Source organism: Pseudophryne corroboree, chromosome 9 (assembly GCF_028390025.1).
Source record: "Pseudophryne corroboree isolate aPseCor3 chromosome 9, aPseCor3.hap2, whole genome shotgun sequence".
Lineage (NCBI taxonomy): Eukaryota > Metazoa > Chordata > Amphibia > Anura > Myobatrachidae > Pseudophryne > Pseudophryne corroboree.
This window is the reverse complement of record NC_086452.1, coordinates 5,871,821-5,895,772: the sequence shown is the minus strand read 5'-3', so window position 1 is coordinate 5,895,772 and position 23,952 is coordinate 5,871,821. Positions and strand designations below refer to the sequence as shown.

The 23,952-nt window shown below is 47.2% G+C and overlaps 1 protein-coding gene across 3 annotated transcripts in view; it reads left to right on the top strand.

The window, feature by feature from the left end:
• Nucleotides 1-10,807: 10,807 nt before the first annotated feature.
• The window catches only part of LOC134957213 (cytochrome P450 4B1-like), a 97,710-nt gene continuing 84,565 nt past the window's right edge, over nucleotides 10,808-23,952 (top strand). For 2 of the 3 annotated variants that reach the window (XM_063938913.1, XM_063938915.1), the window contains exons 1-3: nucleotides 10,808-11,155; nucleotides 17,500-17,644; nucleotides 18,159-18,203. In XM_063938913.1, coding sequence (XP_063794983.1) covers nucleotides 10,979-11,155; nucleotides 17,500-17,644; nucleotides 18,159-18,203 — 367 coding nt within the window. In that variant the 5' untranslated portion in view covers nucleotides 10,808-10,978. Of the gene's footprint in view, nucleotides 11,156-12,493; nucleotides 12,578-17,499; nucleotides 17,645-18,158; nucleotides 18,204-23,952 lie in introns of those variants that run through there. The other variant, XM_063938914.1, reaches the window with a different exon arrangement.

Below are 23,952 nucleotides of genomic sequence, written 5' to 3'. Positions count from 1 at the left end.
ATGCCGCCTTTCAATACAGTGTAAACGGGAGCAGCTTCCGTTTACACTACAACCTTACCCGGATCATTCCCGTGTCCTACCCAGGTAGCTACCCGGGTAGGATTCACGGGCCACTTGATCCGGGTTTTTGCGGAGGGACCCTGTTCCACTATCAAAAAACATGGGTAAATGCGCGCGCACGTGCAGCGGTATATACATCTGGGCATTATACACAGGTGCAGCAGTATATACATGTGGACATTATACACAGGAGCAGCGGTATATACATGTGGGCATTATACACAGGAGCAGCGGTATATACATGTGTGCAGCGGTATATACATGTATACAGGTGCAGCAGTATATACATGTGAGCATTATACACGGGTGCAGCGTTATTTACATGTGAGCATTCTACACAGGTGCAGCAGTATATACATGTGGGCATTATACACAGGTGTAGCGGTATATACATGTGAGCATTATACACAGGTGCAGCATTATATAAATGTGGGCATTATACACAGGTGCAGCAGTATATACATGTGAGCATTATACACAGGTGCAGCAGTATATACATGTGAGCATTATACACAGGTGCAGCAGTATATACATGTGGACATTCTACACAGGTGCACAGTGTATAGCTCCTAGGCCCTGGTTCTTCTTAAAAGCCTGCAGTGTTTCCCCTGGGAGCCTCCCAAGGGAGGATGGATCCTCCTGGGGAGGAGGATGATGGAGAGTCCCAGGCTGCAAGGCCTGAGGGAGGCCATGGGAATTCTGACCTACCGATTGCAGTGGAAGCCTCAGTGCTGGAGGATTTGGACAGTACAGCGTTTCCAGTGATTGTGGGTCCGGTGATGGAACAGGATCCCCAACTGGAGACCCCCAAACCACAGGATGCCGGCTCTCTGAGTGAGGTAACCCAGGGAGGTGATAAGGTGAATGAACTTGCCTGTGGTGGTGCGGGGGTTAGTGCTGCAGGTGGAGATGCTGAGGTTTCTGATTGCAGCCAGGAGGATTCATCATCCTCTAGTGATAAATACATGAATATGAGTCTAGAGGAATTAAGAATGGAGCAGAACCGTATATACTCCCGTATTACTTATAAAAAAAAGAAGGCGTAACTGTAGCAGCAGATGGGAGAGAGTTGCCCTGAAAGATGAACTTTGGGAGCTGAATGACAGTTTGGCTGCAGTTAAAAAGAGGATTAAAATGTTGCAGGATCAGGCTCTATTGCAAAAGGAAAAAGCACTGCTAGAGTCCATACCAGGACAAGATGGCGGATGTGATGGCGGCCCGGTCCCGGCGGGTTCTGTGGCGGCATCTGGGCTCATATTTCCAGTGGAAGACATGGAGGTGGGCAGCCAGACTGCGGAAGAAGTGGTGGATATCGTGGGCCATGATGGAGGTGAAACCTCTGGGATTGCGTCTGGTGCCGTGGATACCGAGGGGAACCCTGCGATGACGTCATCCTGGGCTTTCCATGAGGGGGAGGCGTCTCTCCCAGAGAGAGTGCTGGGTGGTGGCAGTGCAGGGGGCATGTTGGCTGCCGGGGTGACGGCGGGTGCCGGAGCTCTTGTGTCTGCTACTGCTTCCTGTGGACTTGCTCCCGATGCACTTGTCTCTGAAGCTGCGGATATGGGGACGGCGCGGGCCGTGGTAGATGCTGAGGCTGGCTCTCCCTGTAAGCCAGCAGCGACTGGCTCTGGCTTAGTCGCTGTGGTGGCTGAGGGGGGCAGGGCCAAAGACGCATCATGTGTGACATCACGAGTGACATCATTAACTGCATCGATGGGAATTCCGGAGTATGAAGCCATATTAAAAACTGGGCAAAGATTGGCCCAAGGACTGCCGGCAGTTGATAAGAGCAGCTTAACCCCTGAGGAGACTACACTAGTAGAAACCGTTTACGGAGATATGGATATGCCTGTGAGGGCTTTAGCGGCCGTAAGCTTGATCCAGGCAAACCAAACTAGGATGGCTGGTGGGGCTGGTAGTGCGGGTATAGAGGTCAGTAAGAAGGTAAATGTTCAGGCACCCAAGGGTCTCCCTGTAATCTCTCCTGTGGTTAGACCAGGATCTGGTTCATATGCCAAAACTTTGGAGGGTTCTGGTTGGGCTAGTACTGGTCCTCAGCTTGGGGTAAGTGGGGGTCAGCCTATAAAAAGGCGTAATGTGGTTCAGTTTAGATGGGTAGGGGAGGGGGAGGCTCCTTCAAAGTCGGAGTTCTTGGATATAGTATTCTCGCTGGGTTTTAGGGCCACAGACCTTTTTGCGTGCATCCATCCAGTGAGAACTCCCGACTTTGATCTGAGCTTCCTCTCCCTGAATGGCTTGCAAGCTTTTGGCTCCCAATGGGAGAAGAACAAGACCAAGGAGCCGTACTGCCATTTTAAAACCAACACCATCACCAGGCAGGATAGGGTAAAGATTACTGTTCTGGTGCGCAATGAGTCACTACCGTCTGCGGATATCGTATATTGGTTGTCCAGGTCCTGCACAGTGTTGTCCCCACTTGATAAATTTGATTACACTAAGGGGGTCTGGGGTGGTGCCTATTCGACCTTTGTGAGGTTGCACCAGGTAGGGGCTGAGACTAAGCACATACCATCTGTTGCTTATATTGGCCGTGACCGGCTTCAGTGTTTCTATCCTGGGCAGCCCAGAACTTGTCACAAGTGTGGTGACTTTCGCCACCTTAGTAATGATTGTACGGTTGTTAAATGTGCTTTGTGTGGCCAGATGGGGCACGGGTCCCGTGAGTGTAATAAGGTGAGGTGCAATCTCTGCGGAGCGGATGGCCATCCATATAGTCTGTGCCCTAAAGCATTGCATAATCATGATGCAGGGGTGGTTGAGGAGGCACTAGAAATCAGGCCTAGTCGTGAGGATAACATGGTGGTTGCTTTACAGCATCAGGATATGTTAAGAAAACTAGAAGCTGGCGGGGTAGGGAAAGTCCAGGTCGAAAGGGGGGAAGCATCTTTTCAGGCAGTGAGTAAAGGCAGGAGGAAGAAGCTGAAAAAGAGGGGGTGGACGTTGTATGCTCTAATAGGTTTGACGTTTTGTCCTCCGCTGATGATGAGGATGAGGGGGAGGTAGTCATGGTTGGGGGAAAAGAGCTAGTGTTTGTTCCGAATACTTCTAAAAGTAAAAAGCCAAAACAGGCCTCTAATCTGTCTGTTGATGGGGTGGCAGTTACGGTCAAAGCTAAACAGGAAAAGTGGGGATGTGGTAAAGTTCAGAGCAAAGCCAAGCACTTAGATAGTTCTCAGGGGGATCTAGAGCGGGATCCTACAGGGACAGAGTTAAGCCAGGCCTTGGGACCGTTATTAAATAAGGTTGAGGTAGTGCAGAGTTCAGAGGGGAAGGCCCCTCAATCTCCGGGAGAGGTGATGGTGGTGGAGGAGACTCCTAGCCTTGAGGCGGGGAGCCTTACCTATTCTCCTTTGGCGTCCTCTGGTGGGGATGATCCTGGGGGCGGTTCTTGTATTATTGCCCCAAAAGCCACTGATCCGGATCCTCCCCCAGACAGGGGTGCAAATGGGGATGGGTGTGATATTAGGGAGGGTGTTGTTGTAGAGGGATCTAAGGGTCTGTTCTGTGAGACTGCGGTCTCAGTTGTTGGTGGGGTGGAGGATGGGGAGGTGGTAGAAATCTCTTTGTCTGATGAGGATGTTCTTCCCTTCGGGGTTACATGTAAAAGAGTAGGATCCTCGGACGAGGATTCTAAAAGACAAGCAAAGAAAAAGTGAATGGGGTCCTACCTCTATAATCCAAGAAACATGGATCCCCAACCTATACGATGTGCCACCATTAATGTGGCTTCCGTGTTTTCTGAACGTGCTCGTTTCTTGGCCTTCGATTTTTTCAACACGGTTGATGTTGATTTTTTGTTTTTGCAGGAGACCAGGGTAGGTGACTTGGCCACACTCCATTGGGCCAAGTGTCAGTGGAAGCGGGGGCCTTCCTTCTGGTCTCTTGCGGCCGAGGCGTCCAGTGGGTTGGCAGTGCTTTTTACTGATATGCTAAAGGCACAGGATTATAGATTTACAGGTAGGTAGGTGCATGGTTTTAGATGTCAACCTGAGAGGACATGACCTGAGGCTAATAAACATCTATGGGCCCCATTCAAAGTGGGACAGGAAATGTCTTTTCAGGGAGATAAAACCGTTTCTTTTTACGGCCCGGCAGATTGTCTTTGGAGGTGATTTTAACACCGTCATTAGGCCAAAAGACAGAGGGGACACAAAGGCGACCCTGGGCTATGATTCCAATTTTCTAGTTAGCATGGTTAGAGAGGCTAGTCTGGTGGATGTGCACGTTCGCCATTTCCCAGACCTCACAGGTTTCACCTATCATTGTGGTAGTCGTAGGTCTAGGATAGATAGGTTTTTTGTTAAGGAGTCCTCAAAAACTTTGCCTCCTGAGACAAAGCCAGTAGAGTTCTCTTATCACGTTTTTCTGTGTGTTGCTTTGAACGTCTCAGAAACCCCTCAGAAAGGGCGGGGCCTTTGGCGTTTGAATTCCGAGCTCCTAAAGGAGGAGGGAGTTAGACAGTCCTTTAGAGACTTTCTTCAACTTCAGGAAACACTTCTGGAGGCTGGTTGGAGTAGGTCTGAGTGGTGGGAGGAGTGTAAAAAGAGGACTCGAAGGCTTTTTCAAAGGCTGGTAGCCAGGAAAAACTTGACAAAAAGATGTATCTACCAGAGCCTGAGAAAGAAACTGGATTTCTTGATCTATGAGCGTGGAGATAGTGGGGAAATCTCCCGGGTGAAGGCTCAGATGAAGGAATATCAGTACGATCGCCTGGCTTCTTTGATTCTGGAGAGGGATTATGGAAAGTACCACTCGCCTGATCCCTACCAGAGTTGCAGAAAATCAGTTGATTTGAGGGAGGTCCGGGGCCTGTTTGATGACCAGGGTACTCTTCATGAAGACAGGGAGGGTATTTTGGGAGTCATCAGGTCCTATTACTCCAGCCTTTTGTCTGAGCAGCCACTCATCAGAGAGAGGATGGATCAGTTTCTGAGGGAGACACCTGGGCTTGAGCAACTTGATCCTTCTTTTGACTCTTTGGGCAGTGATGTGACAGTGGAGGAGGTCAAGAGAGCCATAGACAGTTTGTCTATAAAAAAAATCTCCAGGCCCAGATTGTCACAACTGAGAGTTTTGGCTGACAGGAGAAAGCCTCAGTTGTAGGGGCTGAGAGGAACTTAAACCGGGGAGGTTTAATCAGACCCCTGGACATGTAAGTGTTAAAAGGAAACCCGAAGGTGTGACCATGACAACCAGGTAAAAGTCAAAATAAAAGTTTATTAACAGACTCCGTGTAAACAAACAGCATTCAAGGTAAATAATGGCAATAATAAATAATATGATTCCTGGAGCACTCTGACCATGAATTGGTTACACAGGACACTGGTAGGTAAGAACAGCTGTTACAGTCCTTAGATGGAATAACCTTACCAGGCCTGGCTGTAGTAGTGAAGATATCCAAGGAACATGCCAGTAGATGGAACAGATGAAGTTGGTAACTTGAATCAGCTGTTGTATTTGCTGGATGGAACCAGCCAGGTGGTAAGACACGGAGTGGATGCGGGATGGAATCAGCCAGATGATAAAGTCACTGAATGAATGCTGGGTGGAACCAGCCAGGTGATGAAACACGGAGTGAATATAGTAAGATGCTAGGGAGCGTGGAAACAGAGGAATTGAAGGATGATTACCGGTGGTAGTGGATACTGCTGGAAGCAGATGAAATAGCTGGAAACTGGATCAGCCACGGAGGACTGCAGCGCAGGCTGCACCGCATGATGGTAGGCAGGTGCGGGTCTCTTTGGTGGATGCTGGAGACAGGAGCTGGAACCTGGAAACACAACCACAGGAGAGAGACTGGAACAAGGTATGACAAACAAAGCACTGACCATTTCCTGGCCCAGGCACAGGATACTTATACCTGCAGCAATGCAGGTATTGGCTGGGCAATTATGCAGATTTCCAGGCAGTGGATTGGAGGAACTGAAGCATGTGATTAGATCCAACATGGCTGCGCCCATGTTAGAACTTGGAGGGAAAACTGGCTTGGGAAACCATGTGGATGGCGGCGCCGGCCACAGAGGACAGGAGACGCCAGACTGACAAATGTATGCTGAGACTCGTGGATGACAATGGAGGCCGCGGCAGGCATGGAACACCACACTGACAACCTGCACCTATAACACAGGAGCGGCGGCGGAGGCCGCGGAGAACGGGAGACGCCATGCAGGATTCAAACCTGGCGCCGCTGTGACAGCATCTCAGCGTGACAGGAGGAATGTGCAGTATGTGGACACAGATGAGATCCGGCCTTGCAACACTGAGCGAGCCTCAGGAGACATCTGAAAGGCAGGTAATGGCGTCCAAATACCCGGATCGTGACACAGATAGGTTAACATCTGAATTTTTGAAAGCTTTTTCAGACATCTTGGCTCCTCATCTCATGGAGGTATTTAATGAAAGCCTGGGTAAGGGATCACTCCCTCCCTCTATGAGATCCTCTGCTCTCATATTATTGTCTAAAGGTAGGGACCCGGTGCGTGTTGAGAACTGGCGCCCCATCGCTCTTCTCAGTACGGACAGAAAGATTCTGGCAAAGGTACTTTTTAATCGGCTGATGGAAGTTTCCGGGCTGTTACTTTCTCCGTCTCAGCATTGCACTGTAAAAGGCCGAAGCACCTTTAGTGCTGTCCTTGGCATCCGGGAGGCTGTGGAGCAATGTCGTGCTGAAAAATGGGGCAAGTATTTGCTGGCATTGGATCAGTCCAAGGCTTTTGACCGAGTTAATCATCGGTACCTGTGGGCTGTGCTGGAGAGGTATGGTCTTCCAGCGAGGGTGGTAGATTGGCTACGTGTCATTTACAATCAGGCTGAGAGCTTCCCACTTGTCAATGGCTGGGTAGGCGCTGCTTTTGCGGTCGACTCGGGTGTCCGTCAGGGGTGTCCCGTGAGCCCCCTTCTATATGTATTTGCAATTGATCCTTTTATGCGGAGGATTGAGAGCGGTGCTGTGGCAGAGGTTCAGCTGGGCCCTGGGTTGCCGCTGAGGGTGGTGGCCTACGCAGACGATGTTACTGTGGTCCTGTCATCTGTGGCAGAGGCACGTGGCATGGAACATCTTATCTGTGAGTACTCTGAGGCTTCGTGCTCCAGAATCAATCAGGATAAGTGTGAAGCTTTCTGGATGGGGGAGCAAGGGGATGAATTTACCCTTCCGGATAGCCTCCCCCGCGCCAGTCCAGAGATAAAAATTCTAGGTATCAAATTTGGCCGTGGTGATTATGCCACTCAGAATTGGGAGAAGAGGCTGGAAGACGCTACCAGGAAGGTGCAGTCCTGGAGAAGGTGGCAACTTTCTCTCAGGGAGAGGGTTGACTTATGCAAAACCTATCTGATTCCGCTTTTTCTGTATGCCAGTTATGTGTGCTTCTTGCCACAGTCTTTGTGGACCAAGATGAATTCTTTATTCTTCCTGATGTTATGGGGGAATAGAATGAATCTGGTCAAGAGAGGGATCACCTACAGATCGAGGGAACAGGGGGGGCTGAGTATGGTCAACCCTGTGGTGTTTTTTTGCTACAACGTTTTTAAAACTGAATCTAGGGAGTTTGTATCTAAAAACTCCCCCTCGAATGGTAGAGAGTTTTAGGGCCTGGGTGTTTCCCTTCCTCAGGTTATGGATGGATAGTGGCCAAGTAAAAACCCTTCGAGTCCGGCATGACTACCTCCTGATCTACGTTATTCTGTGCTTGAAGATGACGAGGCTCTGGGGGCTGGAGGTGGGTGAAGTCAAAAACTTCTCTAGAAGGGAGTTGGAGAGAAGAATTTTGCGGACTCACTTTTATGCTCCGCTGTCGTTAAGGGACTGCCCAGGCAGTGTCTGCTCAGATGGGTTGTCTTTGATTAATTCTCAAAGAATCCCACTGAAGTTCAGAGATATTGCCTGGCTTTCTTTCCAAGGGAGGCTTTATGTGCGGGGTAACCTCAAGTGTCGAAGTGCCAATGATCGTGGCTGCCCACGTGAGGAATGTCTAGGGGAGGTGGAGACAATGGACCATTTCCTCCTTGAGTGTCCCTTCAATATAAAGGTTTACAGAGCGGTATCAAGGGCCTTACGCATCCCATGCCTTTCGGGGCTTAGTTACCCTGAGTGGGTTTATTGGGCGTTCAAAGGGTATAGAAGGTTTGATTTAACCACAATTTTTATAGTTAGTTTAGTAGTTAGGTTTCACACATGGGGTGCACGGTGTCAGGTTTCCCTCAGAGCAAAGGTCCTCCCCTGTGAGGAGGTGGTGGGAAATATTCTGTACGAGGTTAAGAGGATGATGGATATGGATAGGAAGAGGTTGGATGCTGTCGGGTGGTCCAGGCTCTGGCGCAACCTGAAACCCCCTTGAGTGGGTAGCAGAAGTCCTTTTCTTGTTCATCTTATGGCTTCCTATCCTTCACCTTCCCGTAGATTTTCTTTTTTCTGTGTTTTTCATTAAAGCGGTTTGCATGTGACTAAAAGACTTCATTCATCTTTTCATTGCTTATGGTTATGAGATGGATTGTTCGAATACAGTAGGTTGTTTTTTGCTTAGATGTTAAGCAATATTGACATTGCATATAGTTATACAAGCTTTGTTGCTTTTTGGTTTGGATTATTGGGCAACAATTCGATGTATATTGTATGTCCTATTTTTATGCGTTTTACCATATTTATGTAATGTATGTTGCAATTTTTCCTAATAAAAGATAGCAGTATATACAAGTGGACATTATACACAGGTGCAGCGGTATGTACAAGTGGGCATTATACACAGGTGCAGCGGTATATACATGTGGGCATTATACAAAGGTGCAGCGGTATATACATGTGGGCATTATACACAGGTGCAGCGGTATATACATGTGGGCATTATACACAGGTGCAGCGGTATATACATGTGGGCATTATACACATGTGCAGCAGTATATACATGTGGGCATTATACACAGGTGCAGCAGTATATACATGTAGACATTATACTAAAGTGCAGCGGTATATACATGTAGACATTATACAAAGGTGCAGCAGTATATACATGTGGACATTATACACAGGTGCAGCGGTATATACATGTGGACATTATACAAAGGTGCAGCAGTATATACATGTGGACATTATACACAGGTGCAGCGGTATATACATGTGGACATTATACACAGGTGCAGCGGTATATACATGTGGGCATTATACACAGGTGCAGCGGTATATACATGTGGGCATTATACAAAGGTGCAGCGGTATATACATGTGGGCATTATACACAGGTGCAGCGGTATATACATGTGGGCATTATACACAGGTGCAGCGGTATATACATGTGGGCATTATACAAAGGTGCAGCGGTATATACATGTGGGCATTATACACAGGTGCAGCGGTATATACATGTGGGCATTATACACAGGTGCAGCGGTATGTACAAGTGGGCATTATACACAGGTGCAGCGGTATATACATGTGGGCATTATACAAAGGTGCAGCGGTATATACATGTGGGCATTATACACAGGTGCAGCGGTATATACATGTGGGCATTATACAAAGGTGCAGCGGTATATACATGTGGGCATTATACACAGGTGCAGCGGTATATACATGTGGGCATTATACACAGGTGCAGCGGTATATACATGTGGGCATTATACACAGGTGCAGCGGTATATACATGTAGACATTATACAAAGGTGCAGCAGTATATACATGTGGACATTATACACAGGTGCAGCGGTATATACATGTGGACATTATACAAAGGTGCAGCAGTATATACATGTGGACATTATACACAGGTGCAGCGGTATATACATGTGGGCATTATACACAGGAGCAGCGGTATATACATGTGGACATTATACACAGGTGCAGCGGTATATACATGTGGGCATTATACACAGGTGCAGCGGTATATACATGTGGGCATTATACACAGGTGCAGCAGTGGGATCCGGTCTCTAGGTCGACAGTAACTAGGATGACAGGGCTTCTAGGTCGACAGGTCAAAAGGTCAACATGAGTTTTTCACATTTTTTTTCTTTTTTTGAACTTTTCATACTCAATGATCCACATGGACTACGATTGAAATGGTAATCTGTGCTGAACGAAGCGGTAGTGGTGCGAGGCACCTTGCCTGAAGCATGGTGAGTGAAGCGAGCCATGTGAGGGGACACGGTGCAATAATTGGAGTTCCCGGTCACTCTATGAAGAAAACGACACCAAAAAACATAAAAAACTCATGTAGACCTTTTGACCTGTTGACCTTGACCCTGTCAACCTAAAGACCCTGTCGACCTAGTTACTGTCGACCAATAGTGGGCGACCTAGACACTGTCGACCTAGTTACTCTCTACCTTCCATACCACACCCCCTGTGTCACCCCACCGCACGTCCCTAATCCAGCGCACTTCACATAGAGTGTGTGTGTGTGTGTGTGTGTGTGTGTGTGTGTGTGTGTGTGTGTGTGTGTGTGTGTGTGTGTGTGTGTGTGTGTGTGTGTGTGTGTGTGTGTGTGTGTGTGTGTGTGTGTGTGTGTGTGTGTGTGTGTGTGTGTGTGTCTACCTGCCCCTCTCCATGAGGGAGAAAATGCTCTGTTCCTGGACTTTCCTGGTAATGTATGATTGCCATCACCTGTGGTGACACACCTTTCTTATCAATCACCCAGCTCACCACAGGTTATGGCAATCATACATTACCAGGAAAGTCCAGGAACAGAGCATTTTCTCCCTCATGGAGAGGGTCATGTTGGGAGGTATGATGTGTGTGTATGTATATGTGTGTGTGTCCCACGCCCTCCTCCTCCTGCAGCTTCCTCTCCTCCCACTCTATACATTGCCCCGTCCTGTGTGGCTCCACCTGCCCCTGACACATTATTATGTCCCTGTATGTGAGCACATAGTGTTCCTCCTGTGAGAGCAGCTGCAGTACCCAGCCATGGCTGCCTCCTCTGTGCTGTCCCTGAGCGGCCTCTGTCACTGGGCTGCCTGGCTCTTCCTCCTCTACCTGCTGTACAAAGCCTCTACGCTGTACCTGAGGTGGCAGCAGCTGCGCCGGGTGTTCTCTGCGTTCCCGGGTCCAGAGCGCCACTGGCTGTACGGCAACGCTCATGAGGTGAGTGCTCGCTGTGTTATATGTACTGGGGGGATTGTTATATAATTCCATGGAGACAGCTCAGAATACATGGGGCTAGGCTGACCACACCGTCCTTTATACCGGGACACTCATGAGTTACACAGGTTCTGGGGCTGCTGACTACATGTTTGCATTTCACCTGGTTTTACTCAGCCACAGAACCTGTGTAATTCACGAGTATCCTGGAATAAAGGGACGGTACGGTAAGACTATATGGGGCTGATTCTGCGTTGGATGCACTGCTGATGTCTGATCGGACCTGGTGGAGTGATTCTCTTTCTCCTGCGCATGCGTCCAGAGTCCGTGTGATTGATGCACACAGGAGATGCGATGTGTCAGACACGTTTAGAAAGCGTACTGGAGATGGCGAGTCTTATTGGTGTGTTACGGCAGTGCCGCATGTGTGTGGCGGATAGTGGCTGCGTACAGAGACGCAGAATGCTCACATAGGGGCCTGGCATGGCGCTGGTGCATATGTCGGTGCTGCTTCTACAGACTCATCAAGTGGTCACCGGGCATCTGCTGGCAGCTGGTGTCTCAGTCCTGCACATTCGGACGTACGGCTGCACATCGGGGGAAGGGCTGACACTAGCAGCAGCATAAAGCCGCAGACGCAACTACGGCACCAGATGGTAACACGGTCGCAGCAGCGGGCGACTCAGAATGAGCCCCACAGTGGAGCCTATTTATGAAGCAGTGATTACCCCTTACTTTGTCTTATTGCCAGAGAGGCATGTTATCACCCAACACCCGTCACTGGGGTCCTCCGAGTCTCAGCCGGGCGTGCGCATAGTTCCTGAAACATAGCGTATAGCAGATAAGGACCACTGGGCCCATCTAGTCTGCCCCTTATTGTTACCTCAAACCCTATCAGATCCTTAGCTCTGTGTAAAAATATCCTTATGTCTATCCCACGCATTGCTCTACTGTCTCAGCCTCTACCACCTCTGATGGGAGGCTATTCCACCTAACCACTACACTGTTCCTCAGATTTCCCCTTCCCCCTCCCCCGGTCTCTATCATGTCTTCGTACTCTAATACCTCTCCTCCTGTGAGGAAGCCGCTGCAGCCCCAGTAGTAAGATGGGGGGGGGGGGGGCTTCGGGTATCTTACCCTAACCCCGGCAACTAGCAGCCCGGCTAAAGGGGGGGGGGGGGGGGGCGCCGGTGGACTCACAGCTTGGCAGCCCTCGGCAGTGGTTAGCAGAGCAGTGTGAATAGATGCTGTGTGCATGCAGGACATAGAGGGGCTGGGGGCATGGCAGCTGCTCTCAGAGCACTGGGCATGCACCAAAGTGACGAAAATGGGGTGTGGCTCGTGATCGCTGTGTTCCTGTGAAGCCATGTCCCCTCTTGGTGAGGCCACACACCCCTTTCGGCTGCGCAGGGTCTCGCATTGATGGTATGGTATAACATAGAGGAACACCTCTCCATATGGGGTATCTGTTCTACTGTAGAGAGAGGGAGACTGTATAAGACATGTCATTGTAATAAAGTCACTATCTGCTGTGCATCCTGTACTCGTGTGATGGGATGGGGTAGTGACTGACAGAGCTGCGCCTAGGAGCCATATTTTACAGACGGAACACACACAGTGCGAGACTATAGAGGCAGGAGTAATACACAGTAACAGACTATAGAGGCAGGAGTAATGCACAGTAACAGACTATAGAGGCAGGAGTAATGCACAGTAACAGACTATAGAGGCAGGAGTAATGCACAGTAACAGACTATAGAGGCAGGAGTAATGCACAGTAGCAGACTATAGAGGCAGGAGTAATACACAGTAACAGACTATAGAGGCAGGAGTAATGCACAGTAACAGACTATAGAGGCAGGAGTAATGCACAGTAACAGACTATAGAGGCAGGAGTAATGCACAGTAACAGACTATAGAGGCAGGAGTAATGCACAGTAACAGACTATAGAGGCAGGAGTAATGCACAGTAACAGACTATAGAGGCAGGAATAATGCACAGTAACGGACTATAGAGGCAGGAATAATGCACAGTAACGGACTATAGAGGCTGGAGTAATGCACAGTAACAGACTATAGAGGCAGGAGTAATGCACAGTAACAGACTATAGAGGCAGGAGTAATGCACAGTAACAGACTATAGAGGCAGGAGTAATGCACAGTAACAGACTATAGAGGCAGGAATAATGCACAGTAACAGACTATAGAGGCAGGAGTAATGCACAGTAACAGACTATAGAGGCAGGAGTAATGCACAGTAACAGACTATAGAGGCAGGAGTAATGCACAGTAACAGACTATAGAGGCAGGAGTAATGCACAGTAACAGACTATAGAGGCAGGAGTAATGCACAGTAACAGACTATAGAGGCAGGAGTAATGCACAGTGCGAGACTATAGAGGCAGGAGTAATGCACAGTGCGAGACTATAGAGGCAGGAGTAATGCACAGTGCGAGACTATAGAGGCAGGAGTAATGCACAGTAACAGACTATAGAGGCAGGAGTAATGCACAGTAACAGACTATAGAGGCAGGAATAATGCACAGTAACAGACTATAGAGGCAGGAGTAATGCACAGTAGCAGACTATAGAGGCTGGAGTAATGCACAGTAACAGACTATAGAGGCAGGAGTAATGCACAGTAACAGACTATAGAGGCAGGAGTAATGCACAGTAACAGACTATAGAGGCAGGAGTAATGCACAGTAACAGACTATAGAGGCAGGAGTAATGCACAGTAACAGACTATAGAGGCAGGAGTAATGCACAGTAACAGACTATAGAGGCAGGAGTAATGCACAGTAACAGACTATAGAGGCAGGAGTAATGCACAGTAACAGACTATAGAGGCAGGAGTAATGCACAGTAACAGACTATAGAGGCAGGAGTAATGCACAGTAGCAGACTATAGAGGCAGGAGTAATGCACAGTAACAGACTATAGAGGCAGGAGTAATGCACAGTAACAGACTATAGAGGCAGGAGTAATGCACAGTAACAGACTATAGAGGCAGGAGTAATGCACAGTAGCAGACTATAGAGGCAGGAGTAATGCACAGTAGCAGACTATAGAGGCAGGAGTAATGCACAGTAAGAGACTATAGAGGCAGGAGTAATGCACAGTAAGAGACTATAGAGGCAGGAGTAATGCACAGTAAGAGACTATAGAGGCAGGAGTAATGCACAGTAACAGACTATAGAGGCAGGAGTAATGCACAGTAACAGACTATAGAGGCAGGAGTAATGCACAGTAACAGACTATAGAGGCAGGAGTAATGCACAGTAAGAGACTATAGAGGCAGGAGTAATGCACAGTAACAGACTATAGAGGCAGGAGTAATGCACAGTAACAGACTATAGAGGCAGGAGTAATGCACAGTAAGAGACTATAGAGGCAGGAGTAATGCACAGTAACAGACTATAGAGGCAGGAGTAATGCACAGTAACAGACTATAGAGGCAGGAGTAATGCACAGTAACAGACTATAGAGGCAGGAGTAATGCACAGTAACAGACTATAGAGGCAGGAGTAATGCACAGTAACAGACTATAGAGGCAGGAGTAATGCACAGTAACAGACTATAGAGGCAGGAGTAATGCACAGTAACAGACTATAGAGGCAGGAGTAATGCACAGTAAGAGACTATAGAGGCAGGAGTAATGCACAGTAACAGACTATAGAGGCAGGAGTAATGCACAGTAACAGACTATAGAGGCAGGAGTAATGCACAGTAACAGACTATAGAGGCAGGAGTAATGCACAGTAACAGACTATAGAGGCAGGAGTAATGCACAGTAACAGACTATAGAGGCAGGAGTAATGCACAGTAAGAGACTATAGAGGCAGGAGTAATGCACAGTAAGAGACTATAGAGGCAGGAGTAATGCACAGTAACAGACTATAGAGGCAGGAGTAATGCACAGTAACAGACTATAGAGGCAGGAGTAATGCACAGTAACAGACTATAGAGGCAGGAGTAATGCACAGTAACAGACTATAGAGGCAGGAGTAATGCACAGTAACAGACTATAGAGGCAGGAGTAATGCACAGTAACAGACTATAGAGGCAGGAGTAATGCACAGTAAGAGACTATAGAGGCAGGAGTAATGCACAGTAACAGACTATAGAGGCAGGAGTAATGCACAGTAACAGACTATAGAGGCAGGAGTAATGCACAGTAACAGACTATAGAGGCAGGAGTAATGCACAGTAACAGACTATAGAGGCAGGAGTAATGCACAGTAACAGACTATAGAGGCAGGAGTAATGCACAGTAAGAGACTATAGAGGCAGGAGTAATGCACAGTAACAGACTATAGAGGCAGGAGTAATGCACAGTAACAGACTATAGAGGCAGGAGTAATGCACAGTAACAGACTATAGAGGCAGGAGTAATGCACAGTAACAGACTATAGAGGCAGGAGTAATGCACAGTAACAGACTATAGAGGCAGGAGTAATGCACAGTAACAGACTATAGAGGCAGGAGTAATGCACAGTAACAGACTATAGAGGCAGGAGTAATGCACAGTAACAGACTATAGAGGCAGGAGTAATGCACAGTAACAGACTATAGAGGCAGGAGTAATGCACAGTAACAGACTATAGAGGCAGGAGTAATGCACAGTAACAGACTATAGAGGCAGGAGTAATGCACAGTAACAGACTATAGAGGCAGGAGTAATGCACAGTAGCAGACTATAGAGGCAGGAGTAATGCACAGTAACAGACTATAGAGGCAGGAGTAATGCACAGTAACAGACTATAGAGGCAGGAGTAATGCACAGTAACAGACTATAGAGGCAGGAGTAATGCACAGTAACAGACTATAGAGGCAGGAGTAATGCACAGTAACAGACTATAGAGGCAGGAGTAATGCACAGTAACAGACTATAGAGGCAGGAGTAATGCACAGTAGCAGACTATAGAGGCAGGAGTAATGCACAGTAACAGACTATAGAGGCAGGAGTAATGCACAGTAACAGACTATAGAGGCAGGAGTAATGCACAGTAGCAGACTATAGAGGCAGGAGTAATGCACAGTAACAGACTATAGAGGCAGGAGTAATGCACAGTAACAGACTATAGAGGCAGGAGTAATGCACAGTAACAGACTATAGAGGCAGGAGTAATGCACAGTAACAGACTATAGAGGCAGGAGTAATGCACAGTAACAGACTATAGAGGCAGGAGTAATGCACAGTAGCAGACTATAGAGGCAGGAGTAATGCACAGTAACAGACTATAGAGGCAGGAGTAATGCACAGTAACAGACTATAGAGGCAGGAGTAGTGCACAGTAGCAGCAGCTGGAGCGTCGTAATAGGACAGTACGCGGACTCCAGTGTGGAAATATATGGTATTTATACTATAATACTATTTATACTATAATATGCTATTATATAGCCCATTATATTGTGTACATAGTCTACACTACTTACCGATGAGTATTTGTGGATATAGAGACTGCAGCATACCTAGAGAAAGTTATATCAGGGCCCCAACAAGTGCACCAACGAAAGTACTGCATTAAACAGGACTATTTCATAACGAGCATAGAATAGCCCGGGCTAAATTCTATCACTGAGGGGGACATTTACTAAGCAGTGATAAGAGCGGAGAAGTGAGCCAGTGGAGAAGTTGCCTATGGCAACCAATCAGCACTGAAGTAACATCTATAATTTGCATACTGTAAAATGATACGGAGCTGCTGATTGGTTGATGGGGCAACTTCTCCACTGGCTCACTTCTCCGCTCTTATCACTGCTTAGTAAATGTCCCCCTTAGTATAGTACAGGTTCAATTAATTTAAGACTATAGCCATTATAAGCCAATTTATGACTATGCATGCCATTTATATATGTACTATAGTTAGTATTTCAAGGGACTTAATTTCATGTCTCTTATGATATTTATGTACGTTTTAATAGTTGTTATTGTGTTAAAGTAGCGTATACTTATACATCACATTGTATTACTGTGAAGCATTTCTGGAGTGGTCGGATGTGAAGGAGGGTATACGGTAAAGATACTGGTACTATACTTTGCATGCCCCCGACCTCACCTAAACTACCTGTTTGCATGCACCTGGTTAAACCCGCAGCAGCAGGCAGCACAGGGTAAATAGAGGAGGCCGCATACAGAGACATCTTTCAGATTTTTGCTGGATGAAATGAATTCAGTGGCGCCCCTAGGCAGCCGCCTAATGGTAGAGCCGGCCCTGGTCAAACCCAGAACCTCTTCTATTATAGGACTGATGGTGCAATAGTCTGATGGTGCAATAATCTGCGCCAGTAGCCTGCTATAATACATTTCATGCCTACATCTGTTCATCATCTTTTTTTAACAGTTTAAACAAGATGGGACTGATCTGGACGTCCTGGACGGTTTTGCGAAGCAGTATGAATACGGATATTCTATGTGGTTTGGAAACTTCTTTGCGTCACTCATGGTCTGTCACCCGGAGTATGTGAAGGCCATTCTGACCCGGCAGGGTGAGGAGTGACGCTGGTTGTGCGTTCTCTGTATGTATTAGATGCACGGAACGCTGTATAATGCAGGTTTTCCCTGGTTCCCATCACGTTAAGGGCATTTTTACAAGTGTATCACTAGTAGTGTGCATCACAGACGTGTACATCACGTGTGGCCGATTCCACCTGTAAGTTCACTAGGGGTGAGCGGCACCACTGACACCAGACCTCCCACGGACACGGGGACAGTTGTAAGGCTCATTATTATTATTGCCACTGATTGGATTTATTACGTGTAGAAAGGGACAAAGACCAGAAAGTCTGTGTGTCCTGCCTCGTCCTGCAATGTGGTGTATGTTCCCGCTTTATAATGTCCCTGCTGGACTTCAATACATAACAGACCCCAATAACGGCATCACCATAGACATCTGTACATTATATCCTCATGTAACATTATAACGCCTGCTGAAGGGTCCTCACGTGTATGTGTTACGTGTACCATGAATATGTCTTAACGAATGAAACTGTCTCCTTACAGATCCAAAGGATAACGTTGGCTATCGCTTCCTAGTCCCATGGATTGGTATGTAACATTGCAGTGTGACGTCAGCAGTTGTGTGTATTGTACACAGCAGCCAATGGGGAAGCTGTATCATATGGAGAAATAATAGATGTCCCGCAGGCCATGTGTATATAGCCGGTGATGATATACCCTATTTACTCCATCACAGGAGCTTATTATCATTATCCTTTATATGGCGCCACAAGGGTTCCGCAGCGCCCAATTACACAGTACATAAACAAATAATTCAAACAGGGAAACCGCAACTTACAGCTGAAGACATTATAGGACAAATACAGGGAAGACGACACCGACATTAGTATCAGGGTGGCAGAAAACCACAGGATTTGGTGCCGTTGAAGACGGTTTAAGTAGAAGGGATAAGCACATGAGGCTTGAGGGCCCTGCTCGTGAGAGCTTACATTTTAAAAGGGAGAGGCAGACAGACAGGGGTGACATAGAAGGGATAGACAGTGAGTGTGGGGCAGGGTTAGGATGAGAGGTGGGCAGGTTTGGTGAAGAAGTGTGTCTTCAGAGCCGGTTTGAAGTGCTGGGGCAGTTGTTATTCTCCTCCCCTCCTCTAGGGGCAGATATATATTTATCGTCTTCTAGACGTATCGCAGCACTATGACATGAAGTAGGGTGACCATAGTATCCCTTTTACCTGGGACGCTCATGGATTACACAGGTTCTGGGGCTGATTAAAACCATCTGAAATGTAGATTTGAAGGCAGCCAGCCCCAGAACCTGTGTAATGCATGAGCGTCCCAGGTAAAAGGGATAATATGGTCAGCCTACATGAAGTATCACAACAATGTATTACAGATCCCCAACAGAAACCTACTGGGGCTGCTACTGTGACCCCAATATCTAATGTGGTCCCCCGTATGTACATACAGTGTATGTGGCTGTGACCCCAATATCTAATGTGGTCCCCCGTATGTACATACAGTATATGTGGCTGTGACCCCAATATCTAATGTGGTCCCCCGTATGTACATACAGTATATGTGGCTGTGACCCCAGTATCTAATGTGGTCCCCTGTATGTACATACAGTGTATGTGGCTGTGACCCCAGTATCTAATGTGGTCCCCCGTATGTACATACAGTATATGTGGCTGTGACCCCAGTATCTAATGTGGTCCCCCGTATGTACATACAGTATATGTGGCTGTGACCCCAGTATCTAATGTGGTCCCCCGTATGTACATACAGTATATGTGGCTGTGACCCCAATATCTAATGTGGTCCCCCGTATGTACATACAGTATATGTGACCCCAGTATCTAATGTGGTCCCCCGTATGTACATACAGTATATGTGGCTGTGACCCCAATATCTAATGTGGTCCCCCGTATGTACATACAGTGTATGTGGCTGTGACCCCAGTATCTAATGTGGTCCCCCGTATGTACATACAGTATATGTGACTGTGACACCAATATCTAATGTGGTCCCCCGTATGTACATACAGTATATGTGACTGTGACCCCAATATCTAATGTGGTCCCCCGTATGTACATACAGTATATGACCCCAGTATCTAATGTGGTCCCCCGTATGTACATACAGTATATGTGGCTGTGACCCCAATATCTAATGTGGTCCCCCGTATGTACATACAGTATATGTGGCTGTGACCCCAGTATCTAATGTGGTCCCCGTATGTACATACAGTATATGTGACCCCAGTATCTAATGTGGTCCCCCGTATGTACATACAGTATATGTGGCTGTGACCCCAATATCTAATGTGGTCCCCCGTATGTACATACAGTATATGTGACCCCAGTATCTAATGTGGTCCCCCGTATGTACATACAGTATATGTGACTGTGACCCCAATATCTAATGTGGTCCCCCGTATGTACATACAGTGTATGTGGCTGTGACCCCAGTATCTAATGTGGTCCCCCGTATGTACATACAGTGTATGTGGCTGTGACCCCAGTATCTAATGTGGTCCCCCGTATGTACATACAGTATATGTGGCTGTGACTCCAGTATCTAATGTGGTCCCCCGTATGTACATACAGTATATGTGACTGTGACCCCAGTATCTAATGTGGTCCCCCGTATGTACATACGGTGTATGTGACTGTGACCCCAGTATCTAATGTGGTCCCCCGTATGTACATACAGTATATGTGGCTGTGACCCCAGTATCTAATGTGGTCCCCCGTATGTACATACAGTATATGTGGCTGTGACTCCAGTATCTAATGTGGTCCCCCGTATGTACATACAGTATATGTGACTGTGACCCCAGTATCTAATGTGGTCCCCCGTATGTACATACGGTGTATGTGACTGTGACCCCAGTATCTAATGTGGTCCCCCGTATGTACATACAGTATATGTGGCTGTGACCCCAGTATCTAATGTGGTCCCCTGTATGTACATACAGTGTATGTGGCTGTGACCCCAGTATCTAATGTGGTCCCCCGTATGTACATACAGTATATGTGGCTGTGACCCCAGTATCTAATGTGGTCCCCCGTATGTACATACAGTATATGTGACCCCAATATCTAATGTGGTCCCCGTATGTACATACAGTATATGTGGCTGTGACCCCAGTATCTAATGTGGTCCCCCGTATGTACATACAGTATATGTGACCCCAATATCTAATGTGGTCCCCCGTATGTACATACAGTATATGTGACTGTGACCCCAGTATCTAATGTGATCCCCCGTATGTACATACAGTATATGTGACCCCAGTATCTAATGTGGTCCCCCGTATGTACATACAGTATATGTGACTGTGACCCCAATATCTAATGTGGTCCCCGTATGTACATACAGTATATGTGGCTGTGACCCCAGTATCTAATGTGGTCCCCCGTATGTACATACAGTATATGTGACCCCAATATCTAATGTGGTCCCCCGTATGTACATACAGTGTATGTGACTGTGACCCCAGTATCTAATGTGGTCCCCCGTATGTACATACAGTATATGTGACCCCAGTATCTAATGTGGTCCCCCGTATGTACATGCAGTATATGTGACTGTGACCCAATATCTAATGTGGTCCCCCGTATGTACATACAGTATATGTGACCCCAGTATCTGTGGTCCCCCGTATGTACATACAGTATATGTGACTGTGACCCCAGTATCTAATGTGATCCCCCGTATGTACATACAGTATATGTGACCCCAGTATCTAATGTGGTCCCCCGTATGTACATACAGTATATGTGACTGTGACCCCAATATCTAATGTGGTCCCCGTATGTACATACAGTATATGTGGCTGTGACCCCAGTATCTAATGTGGTCCCCCGTATGTACATACAGTATATGTGACCCCAATATCTAATGTGGTCCCCCGTATGTACATACAGTATATGTGACCCCAGTATCTAATGTGGTCCCCCGTATGTACATACAGTATATGTGACTGTGACCCCAATATCTAATGTGGTCCCCCGTATGTACATACAGTATATGTGACCCCAGTATCTAATGTGGTCCCCCGTATGTACATACAGTGTATGTGGCTGTGACCCCAGTATCTAATGTGGTCCCCCGTATGTACATACAGTATATGTGGCTGTGACCCCAGTATCTAATGTGGTCCCCCGTATGTACATACAGTATATGTGGCTGTGACTCCAATATCTAATGTGGTCCCCCGTATGTACATACAGTATATGTGGCTGTGACTCCAATATCTAATGTGGTCCCCCGTATGTACATACAGTGTATGTGACTGTGACCCCAGTATCTAATGTGGTCCCCCGTATGTACACACAGTATATGTGACTGTGACCCCAATATCTAATGTGGTCCCCCGTATGTACATACAGTATATGTGGCTGTGACCCCAGTATCTAATGTGGTCCCCCGTATGTACATACAGTATATGTGGCTGTGACCCCAATATCTAATGTGGTCCCCCGTATGTACATACAGTGTATGTGGCTGTGACCCCAGTATCTAATGTGGTCCCCCGTATGTACATACAGTATATGTGGCTGTGACCCCAGTAACTAATGTGGTCCTCCGTATGTACATACAGTATATGTGACTGTGACCCCAGTATCTAATGTGGTCCCCTGTATGTACATACAGTATATGTGACTGTGACCCCAATATCTAATGTGGTCCCCCGTATGTACATACAGTATATGTGACCCCAGTATCTAATGTGGTCCCCCGTATGTACATACAGTATATGTGGCTGTGACCCCAGTATCTAATGTGGTCCCCGTATGTACATACAGTATATGTGGCTGTGACCCCAGTATCTAATGTGGTCCCCCGTATGTACATACAGTATATGTGGCTGTGACCCCAGTATCTAATGTGGTCCCCCGTATGTACATACAGTATATGTGACCCCAATATCTAATGTGGTCCCCCGTATGTACATACAGTGTATGTGGCTGGGACTCCAGTATCTAATGTGGTCCCCCGTATGTACATACAGTATATGTGGCTGTGACCCCAGTATCTAATGTGGTCCCCCGTATGTACATACAGTATATGTGGCTGTGACACCAATATCTAATGTGGTCCCCCGTATGTACATACAGTATATGTGGCTGTGACACCAATATCTAATGTGGTCCCCCGTATGTACATACAGTATATGTGACTGTGACCCCAATATCTAATGTGGTCCCCCGTATGTACATACAGTATATGTGACCCCAGTATCTAATGTGGTCCCCCGTATGTACATACAGTATATGTGGCTGTGACCCCAGTATCTAATGTGGTCCCCGTATGTACATACAGTATATGTGGCTGTGACCCCAGTATCTAATGTGGTCCCCCGTATGTACATACAGTATATGTGGCTGTGACCCCAGTATCTAATGTGGTCCCCCGTATGTACATACAGTATATGTAACTGTGACCCCAGTATCTAATGTGGTCCCCCGTATGTACATACAGTGTATGTGGCTGTGACCCCAGTATCTAATGTGGTCCCCCGTATGTACATACAGTGTATGTGACTGTGACCCCAGTATCTAATTTGGTCCCCCGTATGTACATACGGTGTACGTGGCTGTGACCCCAATATCTAATGTGGTCCCCCGTATGTACATACAGTGTATGTGACTGTGACCCCAGTATCTAATGTGGTCCCCTGTATGTACATACAGTGTATGTGGCTGTGGTCCCCCGTATGTACATACAGTATATGTGACTGTGACCCCAATATCTAATGTGGTCCCCCGTATGTACATACAGTATATGTGGCTGTGACCCCAGTATCTAATGTGGTCCCCCGTATGTACATACAGTATATGTGGCTGTGACCCCAATATCTAATGTGGTCCCCCGTATGTCCATACAGTATATGTGACTGTGACACCAATATCTAATGTGGTCCCCCGTATGTACATACAGTGTATGTGGCTGTGACCCCAATATCTAATGTGGTCCCCCGTATGTACATACAGTATATGTGGCTGTGACCCCAGTATCTAATGTGGTCCCCCGTATGTACATACAGTATATGTGGCTGTGACCCCAGTATCTAATGTGGTCCCCCGTATGTACATACAGTGTATGTGGCTGTGACACCAATATCTAATGTGGTCCCCCGTATGTACATACAGTGTATGTGGCTGTGACCCCAGTATCTAATGTGGTCCCCCGTATGTACATACAGTGTATGTGGCTGTGACACCAATATCTAATGTGGTCCCCCGTATGTACATACAGTGTATGTGGCTGTGACCCCAATATCTAATGTGGTCCCCCGTATGTACATACAGTATATGTGACTGTGACACCAA